At 43.0% G+C, this 13,001-nt stretch overlaps 1 protein-coding gene across 3 annotated transcripts in view; it reads right to left on the reverse strand.

The window, feature by feature from the left end:
- The window catches only part of FNBP1L (formin binding protein 1 like), a 77,818-nt gene extending 65,309 nt beyond the window's left edge, over nt 1–12,509 (reverse strand). For 2 of the 3 annotated variants that reach the window (XM_084756044.1, XM_084756043.1), the window contains exon 1: nt 12,280–12,509. In XM_084756044.1, the coding sequence (XP_084612170.1) occupies nt 12,280–12,303 (24 nt within the window). In that variant the 5' untranslated portion in view covers nt 12,304–12,509. The remainder of the gene's footprint in view (nt 1–12,279) is intronic. The other variant, XM_084756045.1, reaches the window with a different exon arrangement.
- Nucleotides 12,510–13,001: the final 492 nt, after the last annotated feature.

Consider the following 13,001-nt stretch of genomic DNA (forward strand, 5'->3'; position numbering starts at 1 on the left):
GAAACCATATTTTTAAAAAAGCAGATGAAGAGATATAACAAAGAAAACTTGTTTTGAAAAAACAAAAAACTTAGCCACAAATCTTCACAGCAGCATTGTTCATAATAGAAAAACGTAATGAGTTAATAAAATGTGCATATGCACACAATGGAATATTATTTGATAAAAGAAGGAAACACTCCCTGATAAATGCTATGTGGATGACCTTTGAAATCATTATGCTACTTGAAACATGGCCCATCAGCAGTGACCACACAGTCTATGATTCTGTTGATATAGGATGTCCATAACAGAGCAACCTGCAAAGGACGCTGGATGGTTTCCTAAGGCTACAGGTAAGGAAAGAGGAGAAAATACAGAACTAACTTTTAATAAATATCATCTTTCCTTCTGGCAGGACAAGGAAAAAAGCGTAGTAAACAGACACTGATAGGCAAGGTAATAAACAGATAAAAGCACATGAACTATGGCAAGGAGCAAGAAAGAGGGAGAGATGGAGGAAGGGAAGATAGGAGGGAGGGAGGAAGTAGATCAAGTGAAAGCATGCACGCGCACACACACACACACACACACACACACACACACACGTATTCATGTCTAAGTGTGGAGGTTACAGGTTGATAGTAGGTGTGCAGACTGAGTAATAGAATAGAATTGAGGATGGAGATGGCTCAGTAGTTAGGAGCACTTGTTGCACTGCAGACGACCCAGGTTCAATTCCCAGCATCTACATAGCGTCTCACAACCATCTCTAACTCCAGTTCCAGGGGATCTGATGTCCTCTGCTGACATCAAAGGCACAGGCACACACATACATATAAGTAAAAGACTTGAAATAATAAAATATAGCTTTTTTTAAAAACCTGATTTCTCACAGTTCTGGTGCCTGCAGAAACTGCTCTCTGCCTCTAAAATGGCCCCTCAATGCCATATTGCCACATGGTGATGGTAGAGGGGCAATGAGAGGAAACTCCTGTCCTTCAAGTCCTTTGTAAGAGCCCCAACCCTACTCTAAGGCAATGTCCTCATGGCCTAAGCATCTCCTGAAGATGACAACTGTAAATACTGTTGCACTGGGAGATTAGTTTCAACTAGAACTTGAAGAAGGAAACACCAACTAACTATATTTTGGCTATTGTGAATAATACTGCAATAAACATAGAACACAACTATCTCTTCAACATGGTTTTGTTATATGCTTTAGATATATATCCTAGAGTGACATTTTTTAGATCATATGAAGTTCTAGTCCTTCCATACTATTTTCTACATGTTATACTAATTTATATTCCCACCAAAAGTAGTATACTTACATGTTTACCAACACTTTTTTTTCATCATCTTGCTAAAAGTCATTTTTATGAGATACAAGTGGTATCTCATTGTGATTTCAATCTGCATTCTCCTGGTTAATAGTGACATTGAACACTTTTCTATATACTGTTGGACTTTTGAGTAATGCTTATTTAGATCAATTACTCACTTTGTATATGTGCAAGTGTGCAAGCCCATGTGTATGTAATGATGCGCATGCATGTGCAGGCATACATGTACCACAGCATATATATGGAGGTCAGAAGACAAACTCAGGGGTCAGCCCTTGCCCTCTACTTTGAGGGCATACACTGCTATCTGTCTTGTGCGTGTCCAAGGATTCTCCTCTCTCCACCCCGCATCTCCACAGAAGAGCACTGGGACTTCAAATACATGTTTTACAGAGTAAGAGCCAAACTCAGGTCCTCAGTGCACAACAAGCACTTTATTCCCTGCACCATTTCCACAGCCCTCCTTCCTACGACCAGGCTGCATAGATACCTTATCAGATATAGTTTGCAAAAAGTAGTCTCCCATTCCAAACACTGTTTCCTTTGCTGTGTAGATAGAGGCTCTGCAGTTTAATGTAACCCCATTCGTGTCTATTGCTGCTTTTGCTACCAACAAAAAAGTTCTTTGTCAAGACCAATGTCATGGAAGTGTCTGTTTTCCTCTGGTATTTTAGTCTCAGGTCTTCTGTTTAGGTCCTTAATCCACTGATTTTTGTTGTTTTTAGGGTTGTTTATTTAATTTTAATTTTATTTGATGGGTATGGTATGAAGAAAGTGTCTAGTGAGGCTTTCCTAAAACCAACCAACCAACCAACTTTGATCTAGACCAGTGTTTCTCAATGTGTAGGTTGGGACCCCTTTGGGAGTCAAATGACCTCTTCACAGGTGTCACTTAAAACCATCAAAAAACACAGCTATTTTCATTATGATTCATAACAGTAGCAAAATTAGTTATAAAACAGCAATAAAAATAATCTTATGGTTTGGGGTCACCACAACATAAGGAACTGTATTAGAGGTTTGCAGCATCAGAAGGTTGTGACACTGGTCTAGACAATGAAGTGTTAGAAAACATCCAAGATGCAAACTGTAGGTAAAGTGCCTGCCTGGAGTGTTCAAAATAATTCCTAGCTTCAATCCATAGCACTGCACAAACCAAGTGCAGCGGTGGATTGATGGCCATCATCTCATCATCGAGAGGGAGAGGAAGAGCGATCAGAAGGTTAGGCTTAGGCCAGCCTAAGCTACATGAGATCTTGTATTTTAAAAAAAGTACATTCAGAAAACAAAATATACAATAAATCAGCTCTTACCTATTAAGAACGTAACAACAAACATTAAAGTCTCAATATAAGAAAATCCTGGTTTCCAAAAATGGCACACTAGGTTATTTTAGATCAGTATCTAAATTCTACTGGATATTCTAGATTAAAATGTATTTCAAATAAGCTAAAGCAACTAAGATAAGCCAAGGCACTCGAGTTCAGAGGTGTGATGTCCCACACGGGTTTATGTATATGAAAACTTGGCCCCCGCTGGTGGGACTGTTGGGAAACAGTGGTGACCATTAGGAATGGTGTATGGCTGAGGGACTGGGTCACTGCCCCACCCACCACACCCCTCACCGTCCTACCCCCCACCCCCGCCCCTACCGTGGACTGTACTCTATGAACCAGGAGCCAAAGCAAATCTTTTCTCCCTTAAATTGATTCTGCCAGGGACTTTGTCAGAGCACCAAGTCACTATAAATCAAAACTATATCAAATTATGAGCTCATAAGTAATATAAAAATGAACATCCAAAAACATATTAATGTATAAAGGCTCCGTCTGCCATAGAAGATAGACAATTTTGAAAAAATAGTAGATCTTTGTTTAATAAAGTAACAAGAGACACAGGAAGAGAAAGCAAATCTAATAACCACACAAGTAAATTTCAAAACCTTAAACTTGGCTCAAGGTGAAGCCAGACTAACACATGACAAGAGAAAATAATTCCCATATATGCAATAGCCATAGGTGGATAGTTCTTATAGATCTCTTGTTAAAATGGGAAAGAACAAATGCAGGAGGACATACTATATATGATAGCACTTTTATGAAAATCAGTGCTTTGTTTTCCCAGCTCATTACGTCAGTTCATATTGACCTTCCTAAAGGCAACACCCATCAACTATAGGAGCATGCAATAAAAAAATAAATAAATAAATAAAGGTGCTCATAGTTCTCTTTTTTAGACCAAAAATATTCTGTACTCAAATAATCAAGAAACAAGACCCTCCAGACCTAAATAAATTGAGACCATTTTCACATATACAATGGATTTCAATTTTTAAGTTATGAAGAAGACTCCTAAGGTTAAAGCAGATATAGCTAGCCCTCAGAATCCATACTGGAATGAACCCAGGACTACTCACAGAAAGAAAAAAAAAAATCTATGAATGTTTAAGTCCCTTCTACACGATGGCACCGTATCTGGTATAACCCAAGCACACCCTGAAAATTTTCCCACATGCTTTAGAACATCTCTAGATTAATAATAATACCTAATACAATATAAATGCTATGTAGATAGCTGTTATGCTACGTGGCTTAGGAAACAATAAACTGGGAGGAGGGTGAAAGTAGTTTTTTCTTTAATGTTCTATGCAGACATAATTTTTAAAAAATATTTTCAAACCACAGATGGCTGACTGTACTGGTACAGAACCCAGGGAAGGCCAACTAATTACATATACAAATAATAAAAGTTACCTTAGTACCTAGAGCATAATTACAAAGTTACAGCAACACACTGAATTCCTCCACCAAGTCAAGAAGTATCTGAGTGCTCACTACAGCCAGCTGCTTGTCGAGAAGAGCAGAAACAAAACAGGTAAGTTCACTTCCAAAAAAAAAAAAAAATGCTAATGTGCCAAAAATGGAGCTATCTAAGTATAAATGTATGCTTCTTAAATTGCAATAAGCATATATAAAATAGATTTGACACCCAGTGCTAGAAGTTAAACCTGGACACTAGGCAGCAAACACTTAGCCATGGAGCCACACCTCCATGCCCTCTGCAGGTTTTGGTTTGGTTTGGTTTGGTTTGGTTTTTTTGAGACAGGGTTTCTCTGTGTGACCGCTCTGGCTGTCCTGGAACTGGCTCTGTAGTCCAGGCCGGCCTCGAACTCATGGAGATCTACCTGCCTCTGACTCCCAAGTGCTGGGATTAAAGGCGTACACCACCACTGCCCGGCTCTCATTAGGTATTTTAAAGAGGGCTGATTAGTGTTCTACCTAGAAATTAAAGAGAAACCAATCAGAGAGGCACACCTGTAACCCCAGCACCTGCAAGCTGGAGGAAGGAGGATTCAGAATTCAAAGTCAGCCTCAGCAACATGGAGAACCTGAGGTCAGCTTGGTCACAAGATAACGTCTCAAATACAACAGAACACAGGGAAAAACTGCTTCCAAACCCTAAATATTAATATTTATTTGGATTCAGTGGGAATATTTTATACAAAACCTTCTTTTACTATGCCTTTCTCAACAGCTCCATAAAAATCCTAAGTGCTGAATCCCACATTAACAAAGCAATCAGATAACATCTTATAATGCCTGAGCATGAAAGCGGTTTCAAAGAACTAGTCAGAGGAAATTATGCAAAAGCGATCGCATTTTACCAGAATGTTATTCTAGGAACAAAAGAAGAAAATACTGAAAAGTATGAATGACAATATTAAAATGATCTGTGGTCCCTACAGACTACTTTCAAGGCACAATTTTCAACTTCAAGCATTTATCATTCTACCATTAATTAAAAAGCGGTATCCTGTCTCGACAGGCAAGGTGGCCCACGCCTTTAATCCCAGCACTCAGGAGACAGAGGCAGGTGGATCTCACCGGTTCCCGGTTCAGGGCCAGCCTGGTCTACAAAGCCACCCAGGCCAGCCAAGGATACACAGAGAAGAAACCTTGTCTCAAAAAAAAAAAAAAAAAAAAAAAAAAATGTGGTGTCTCACTCAAAAACAAGGCTATTATACACATGAGAAAAAAAATATTGAAAACAATTGAGATGTAATCTGATTGAATTAATTAAATTTTTAAAAAAGAAAAAAGTCTTAAGTGCATAAATCAGCTTTTAAAAAAAAGTTAATAGAGCAAAGTACCACAATCAAACTTACTGCTTTTTCACTTCTAGAAACAGCTCTGTAACTAAAATGATATAGAGATAAAAATACTAAATGACAGGTGAGAGGAAGGGGTAACAGTATTAACAAGTTATTGTAACAATTCATATTATACAAGTTACAGCTAAGTTCAGAATAAATAACACACTAATATATAGAAGACACAAATGTTTTGCAAGAGTGATAAAATAGATGCAATTTTTATCTTCTAAAACCTAAAGGAGAGCTACAGACATAGCTCAGCAGTTAAGAGCACTGGCTGCTCTTCCAGAAAAACCAATGTTCAACCCCCAGGACCCACATCACAGCTCACAACCATTTGTAAGTCCTGTAACTCCAGTTTCAGGAAATCCAATGCCCAATCCTGGCCTCCAAAATCACCAGGCACACACATGGTGCACAGACATTCATGCAAGCAAAGTATTCATAGACATAAAATAAAAATAATACAAAATTTAAATAAAGAAATAAAAATAAAGGAATGTCTCTTTTTTTTTTCACCTAAAAATTAGGTGAAAGGAAGAAGTGATCCCTTCTACTAAAGAAAACAAGATTTCCTCCTGTGGATTTTTTAATGGTTCAAAAACTGGGTTAACAATATGCTAATGCATAGCTACACAGACATAGACACAAATACCAAGTTCCTGAATCAAGCAGTCAGCCAGACCAACCTCTGTGCCTGGTTCCTCAAGCACTACTTTCAGGCACCTTAATGGAAGTCAAATCTAACCACTATAATCAGGTCGTCCCAGAAAACACTTAATTCAAGTTCCTATCGGAGTCAGGCTCTATGCCAAGAAGCATGCTGATAACCGAGGAAACAGTAATGAAGCAGACAATGAAAAAGCAATGAATAAGGCATGCTCTCTGCCCTCTAGGAACTTGAGAATTCCCACATGCACAGTCCTTTTCTTCTAAAACCTAGGTGAAACAATCTTCCTAAAGCCTTCCCTAAAATGAACAGAGGAAAGAGCAATGTTTTATAGTCTTAACCTTCAGTTGTCACTTTCTACTCGTTTTAGGGTTACTTCTAAAGTCAGGGCTGGAGAGATGGCTCAACGGTTAAGAGTGCCGGCTGCCCTTTCACAGGCCCCAGGTTCCATTCCCAGCACCCCTTTGGTGACTTACAACCATCTATAACTCCAGATCAAAGGAATCTGAGGCCCTCTTCCGGCCTCCTCAGACAACAGGCCTTGGTGTGTCCTGGTGTACAGACATATGTACAAACACTTATATACAGAAAAATAAGTAAATAAAAGTAATAGTCTTAAATCACACGAGCTGCTAGAGATTCATATGTCTTTCAAATTGATTCTTTTAGCACAGATTCACAAAGCCTAACTTACTACACAAACCATATGAACACAAAATTAGAATCTGCTGAATGACCAAACATCAGTGCTTGCCACATCTTTTCAGTATGTTAGTTACTATGCATGGCTTAAGCCGAAATACAGGGCAGCTCTCAGTTTTATTTACTGAGGCAAGGTCTCTCCCTGAATTGGAGGCTGACCAACTCTGGCTTGTCTAGCTAGCCATCTTCAGGGAACCTGTGACTACCTCCTGAAAACAGCGATTTCAGACAGCTGCCACTGCCCTCTGACTTTTGCATAGGTTCTGGTGATCCAAACAAGTGCTTCATCGACTAAGCAATCTTCCCAGACCCTTCAGACAGATTTAATCCAGAACATGGCTGCTCTGGCAAGCGATCACATCCAAAGACCTTCTAGGTCTGTGTGTGTGATCCTGCTGGAATACAGACACACCTTTAATCCTAAAAGGCATATAGGCAAGCAGATCTATCTCTGAGTTGAAGGCCAGCGGTATAGAGCAAGTTCAAGTAAAGAAAAGCTTGGGTCCAGGTGTGGTGGTGCACACCTTTAATCCCAGCACTCAGGAGAGTCTTGCAGATCTCTTGATCTCTATCAGTGTTGTTCAGGCAGTTTGGCTGAGTCAATGAGTTGAGAGGCAGTGCAGGAGTGGAGTTCTTGGCAGTTCAGAGCATGGAATTCAGAGGCAAGCTTACCAGGACAGACAGTTGTACAGAAAAAGACAGAATGCAGAGAGAGAACAAGTTAGACACAGGTAAAGACAGAACAAGCCGGAGAATGAGAAGGAGCCAGAAGATTAGAACAAATTGCTAGTTAGACTGAGTAAAGCAATTCAGTGAGAAACTGAGAGAAGCCAGTTTGGATCAGTCAGCTTGGAGAGTTTGAGCCAGAACAGCTGAGTTGAGCCAGCCAGCCAGAGTTCAGAAGAACCAGAAAGGGTGACCCTAACCCTAACCCTGAGCTTATTCAGCAGTGAGTCTCAGAGGCTGAAAATATGCTAGGTCTGGATAAGATTGTACAGAGGCAAGAAGCTTCCAGGACTAGCAGGGGGTTAAGCAGGAGGAGGCAGTAAACCTCAAAGACAACATCTAAAACAGGCGGGGAAAAGTTAGTTACAAGACCCAGGTGGCAAAATTTTGGTAAGCCATATAATTGTTATGTGTGCGCGCGCTCTCGCTCTCTCTCTCTCTCTCTCTCTCTCTCTCTCTCTCCCCCACCCCATATATACACACACATATATATTATATATACATATATATACATACATATATATTATATATACATATATATATATCAGAAAACTAAAATGTCATCTTCTAACAAGTCAAACTTACAAAACAAAGGTGCTTTCTGATTCTCTTAGCTATAAAGAGGAGCTATTAATTATAAAAATCTGTACTTGGTAGCCAGAGAGATGGCTCAGCAGCTAAATGCACTTACTGCTCTTGCAGAGAATCCATGTTCAGTTCTCAACACCCACATGGCCAGCTCACAACCACTTGTAACTCCAGTTACAAAGGATCTAGTGCCCTCCAAGGACACCAGGCAAACAGATGGTGAATATATATATCCATGTAGGTAAAGCACTCATTCACATAAAAAAAAAATGAGGGGGAAAAAAACAACTTTTTTTATTCTGTACTTTGTGAAATCACGGATTCATATTTAGCTATGATCCTCTATTCTTTGTATGATTAAAAAAAAAGTCAATATAAAATATAATGTCCAAAATGTCACCATGTAACTAATCATGTACCCTGAAAACAATGCAGGCTGTTGACTCTAGTTACTACCTCACTTAAATTCTCATTTAAAACCAGAAGTCTCTTAAAGCGCAGATTGAATACACTAACAGTTAATGCATACATAAGGCCTTAAAACAACACAACAAATGCCTGATTCAACCCACTTAGCAAATAGTCACTGTTAGTTCTGAAAACCAGTGCCACAAATAAAGCAGTTCTGTGGAATACCTTTACTTCCAAAATTTAATGTAAGACTTTAAGAAGCATCAAAACAAGCGAGCAATGGAGGCACACACCGGCATCCCCAGCACTTGCGAGCCTGAAGCAAATGGATCAGGAATTCAAGACCAGCCTGGGCTGCAAGGTGAAACCCAGGCAGAGAAGATTAGAATGGGGGAGAAAAGGGGGAGGGGGACTGGAGCGATAGCCAAGTTGATAAAGTGGCCTTGCAAGTAGGAAGACCTGAATCCAATCCCCAGAGATAGGGTAAACAAAAAGTAAATAAATGCATGTCCAGGATTAATCCCAGCACCAAGGAACCGGAAACAAGTGGTCTTCTGCATCTCCCTGGCCACTAGGCTCACCTAATCAGCAAGCTCCAAATCAAGAAGAAATTCTATTACAAAATACGGGGGTGGATGACTCCTCAGAAAACACCCCAAGTCCGACCTCTGTCCTCCACATGCATGCATATATCCACACATGCAAATGCACACAAGAGATAACGCAGTTAAAAAAAAAAAAACCACCAGTTACAGCAAACGACTTAAATTTGAGAATATAAAAATTACATATCAAATTTTTGTACGCCAACAAAAACTTGTGTAATGTGACTCTAAAGATAAAACGTGACAACTGCTTCCTATACTTAAATTTTGATGAAAAATTTCCCAACATCAAATTCTCAAAGACAACAGACAGTGTGTTTATATTATTCTGCAACCTACTGGGAAGCGCAACAGCCTCCCTGACCACTGGAAACAGCGACTGGAGACACAGTTAAGAGCACACGCTGCTGCTGCAGAGAACCTAAGTTCAAATCCCATCATCGCCCACATGGGATAACTCACAAGCACCTGTACTTCCAGCTTCAAAGAATCACCCATCCTCTTCTGGCCTCCGTAGGCACCCATGCACATGCACGCACACAAATTAAAAAAAAAAAACAACTGAAAACAAAAGTCCAATGAAATTTTATATATAGTCAAAAACCAATCTGTTATACCAAGTTAAACGTATCTAAGGTTTAGATGCTAAGTCAGTATTAATGGAGTCTGCATTATTAATTTATAATAATGTCCCCCCCTCAAGTCCTGAAACCACTAAAAATGCTTGCTTAAGTTTAATAGGAAAATTAAAAATGTGTGTCTAGGATTTCTAATTTATATTCAAAATATTTTTTAATTTGAACCTAAATTCCTATCACTGTTTAGCTTTTCAAATTACTGAGAAATTATTTAAATGTTGAAAGTAAATAAATTACAAGACACATTGGAGGTCTGGAATTCTTCCTGAATGTAACATGTTCTTAACTTTTAAATAACCTTGAACCTGTCACAGTGACTCACACCTGAAATCTTAGTACTCTGCAGGCTAAGGAAGGAGGGTCTCTGCTAGTTCTGGGCTAGCCTGGACTACATGTATTATTTACACATTATATTCATATATATATAAGACCATTAAAATTATATTGTTTTGCCTAGAATTATTTCTTCTTAAAATTTTGTAGTAGGATACAAAGCAAGTTTCTTTAAATCTAAGTAGTATTTTTTCATGGTTTTCCTATAGGTACTTTTTAAAAGCATTCTGTTTGCCTTCTAGATTACTCAATGCTTGGGGTCATCTGAATATGCAAAAAACAAAAATACCTTCTCATAAAGATTCAACAAATAAGGGGTTGGAGAGATGGCTTCATGGATAAGAGCACCTGCTGCTCTTGCAGAGACCTGAGCTTGGTTCCCAGCATCCAAGCTGAGCCTTGTAACTGTTTACAACTACAGCTCCGGGGGATCTGATGTCTTCTTCTGGTCTCTTTAGTCAGACACAAATAAATACACGACTTAAAGCTAAAATACAAGCTACAGATACCGCCTGATGGCAGTGTGCCTGTCTAGCATGTGTGAGGTCTTGGGTCCAGCAGTCAGCACCAAATAGATAAATAATAAATTTTGTAAATGGAAAAAAAAACTATACCCATTTCCATTTCACTGACGGACACAGTAATCCATCATAAAATGTACAAATGAAAGGGAAAGGCTTTAATCCCAGCAATTGGAGGGAGAGTGAGGTGGATCTGAGTTCAAGGACAGCCTGGTCTTTATAGGGGTCTGAGTTCTAGGCCAGCCATGGTTATTATATTGAGACTGTCTCAAATAAACAAACATACAAATAAACGAGAAAGGCCCAATAATACCTGAAAATCTAACTGGTGTTACTTGATTCATTTACAAATGACGCTCACCATTATGAGAACAATCAGTGCTATCTAAGAAACAGGATGGAGAGGCTCCTGAGTTATTTTGTCTTGGAGTGGTGTGTTTGCAGAGTGGGCAAAAACACTTGTGCAGAGTGTTACAGGAGAGATTCCTGAGGCTTGGTTAAATAGGTGACTAGATGATCTTTTAAGTGCCACTTCTAAAATTCCCAATCTACAACGCATGGAAAAAGGGAAAACACTGGGTCTTCCAATTAAACGATCTGCTTCGAATCTCAGTTAATGCACATTGTCAAAAACTTGTTCCTCCTCCCTCCCCCTCTTCCTCCCCCCCCCCTCCAGAGATTTCCCGAGATTTTCGCAAACAAAGGCACGGAAAATATGCACAGGTGGGATAAAAAGGGGAGTGGCAGAGTCCAGGCGGCGCTCGAGACAGCGCCCCCATGCCGCGAATTTCCCAGTCCGCACCTGAGAAATCACTGCCCTGCACACCTCTACCCTCAGGTGGTAGCGCCCCGAGCGAATTCTCCGACCTATTCCTCTACGCCCCCCCCCCAACCTCACCCCCCAACCTGCACCTTGGTCAGGCATTGGGCATTGTCTGGTGCCTCCAGCGCCCAAGAAAGGCAGCGAAGACAAAAAAAAAAAAAAAAAAAAAAAAAGGGACCGGGAGGCTAATCAAGCAATCGATAAGCCGCGCGCGCTCCTTCCTCAATCCCTCTACCTAATTCCGGTCACAAAAGCAGACCTGCCAGCCCAAAGAGGCTGCAACCGGAGCTGGCCGGCGCGGAGTCGCGGGCGCCCTCGGTCCTGAGCACGGAGGCAGGAGGAGAGGGAAATGGGCGTGTGGGTTGGGCCTTTGGCTGGCCCGAGGCCGGGCTCTGAACAAAGCCACCCCGCTCCCCCCCGTACCTGGGAGCTGGGGCGTCGCCCAGGCGCGCGGCGCGGGGAGCCCAGCGGCGCCCCTGCGGGGACAATGGCCCCCCCTCCCCCGCCGTCGGGCGCGCGGTACAAAGGCGCGGCGCGGGGCCGGGGCGCCCGTTCGCAAAGTCAGGCGGAGGCGGGAAAGGGGGACGACGGCGGCGGCCGTCTAGGGCTGCGGCCAGGCCCCTCGGAGCGAGCGCAGGCAGCCGCCTCGTCGCCTCCAGCAGCCGAACCGGGCTCCGGTGGCACAAAGAGGAGCGGGGACCCCCGCGCCGCGCCGCCCCGGGGCTCCCGCCGCCGACGGCGCGAGCCACCCCGCTCGCCCGCTGCACTCGCTCACTCAACTCACCCACAGCTCGGTGCCCCAGCTCATGGCGGAACCTGAGGCGACTGGCTGCTCCCGTCGTCCGCTTGTCGCGACTTTCTCTCCTCAGGCTCCGGCAGGCAAGTCTCTGCCTCGAAAGGTGCCGCCGCCACCGGGTTTCCCAGTGAGTGAGAGAGACACGACTGAAGCGAGCCGTCGCCACCGCCGCCGCCGCCGCCGCCGCGTCCCCGCCTCCCGGCAGCGGGAGGGAAGGAGGGAGGGAGGGAGGGGGGCCGGGGCCGAGGGGAGGCGGGACGGCGGGGAGGGGGCGGGCCGCGGTGCACCCTGGGATCGGGGCGGGCCCGCACTCCCGCGCGCGGGGGCTCCCGGGGTCTCCCCCCCATGCCTTTGGTGGCGGTCCTCGGACCCTCGGCGGCGTCAGCTCCGGCCCCTGCCCCGAAAGCCGCACTCAGACCCCCCCCCTCCACCTCCGGGGTCGGAGATGGAGAGCAAAGGAGGACGCCCACTACCCCTGCCCTGCTCTGAGACACCCCCCTCAAATGAGAAGACCCCACACGCCCGCGCTCCCCGCCGACCACTGACAAAGGAACCTCATCCGCACGTTTGAGCGGAGGGGTGCGCGGCGGGGTCTAGCTTTAAAAGCGGCCTCGATGCTTCTCAGCCTGCGATCCTCGGAAATCACAAACGTGTTGTAGAGGTCAAACGTCCAATGCGAATGCAGCGCGACTCCCGTCTGTTTTAACAAA

Source organism: Acomys minous (genome assembly GCF_964271855.1).
Source record: "Acomys minous genome assembly, chromosome: 14".
Lineage (NCBI taxonomy): Eukaryota > Metazoa > Chordata > Mammalia > Rodentia > Muridae > Acomys > Acomys minous.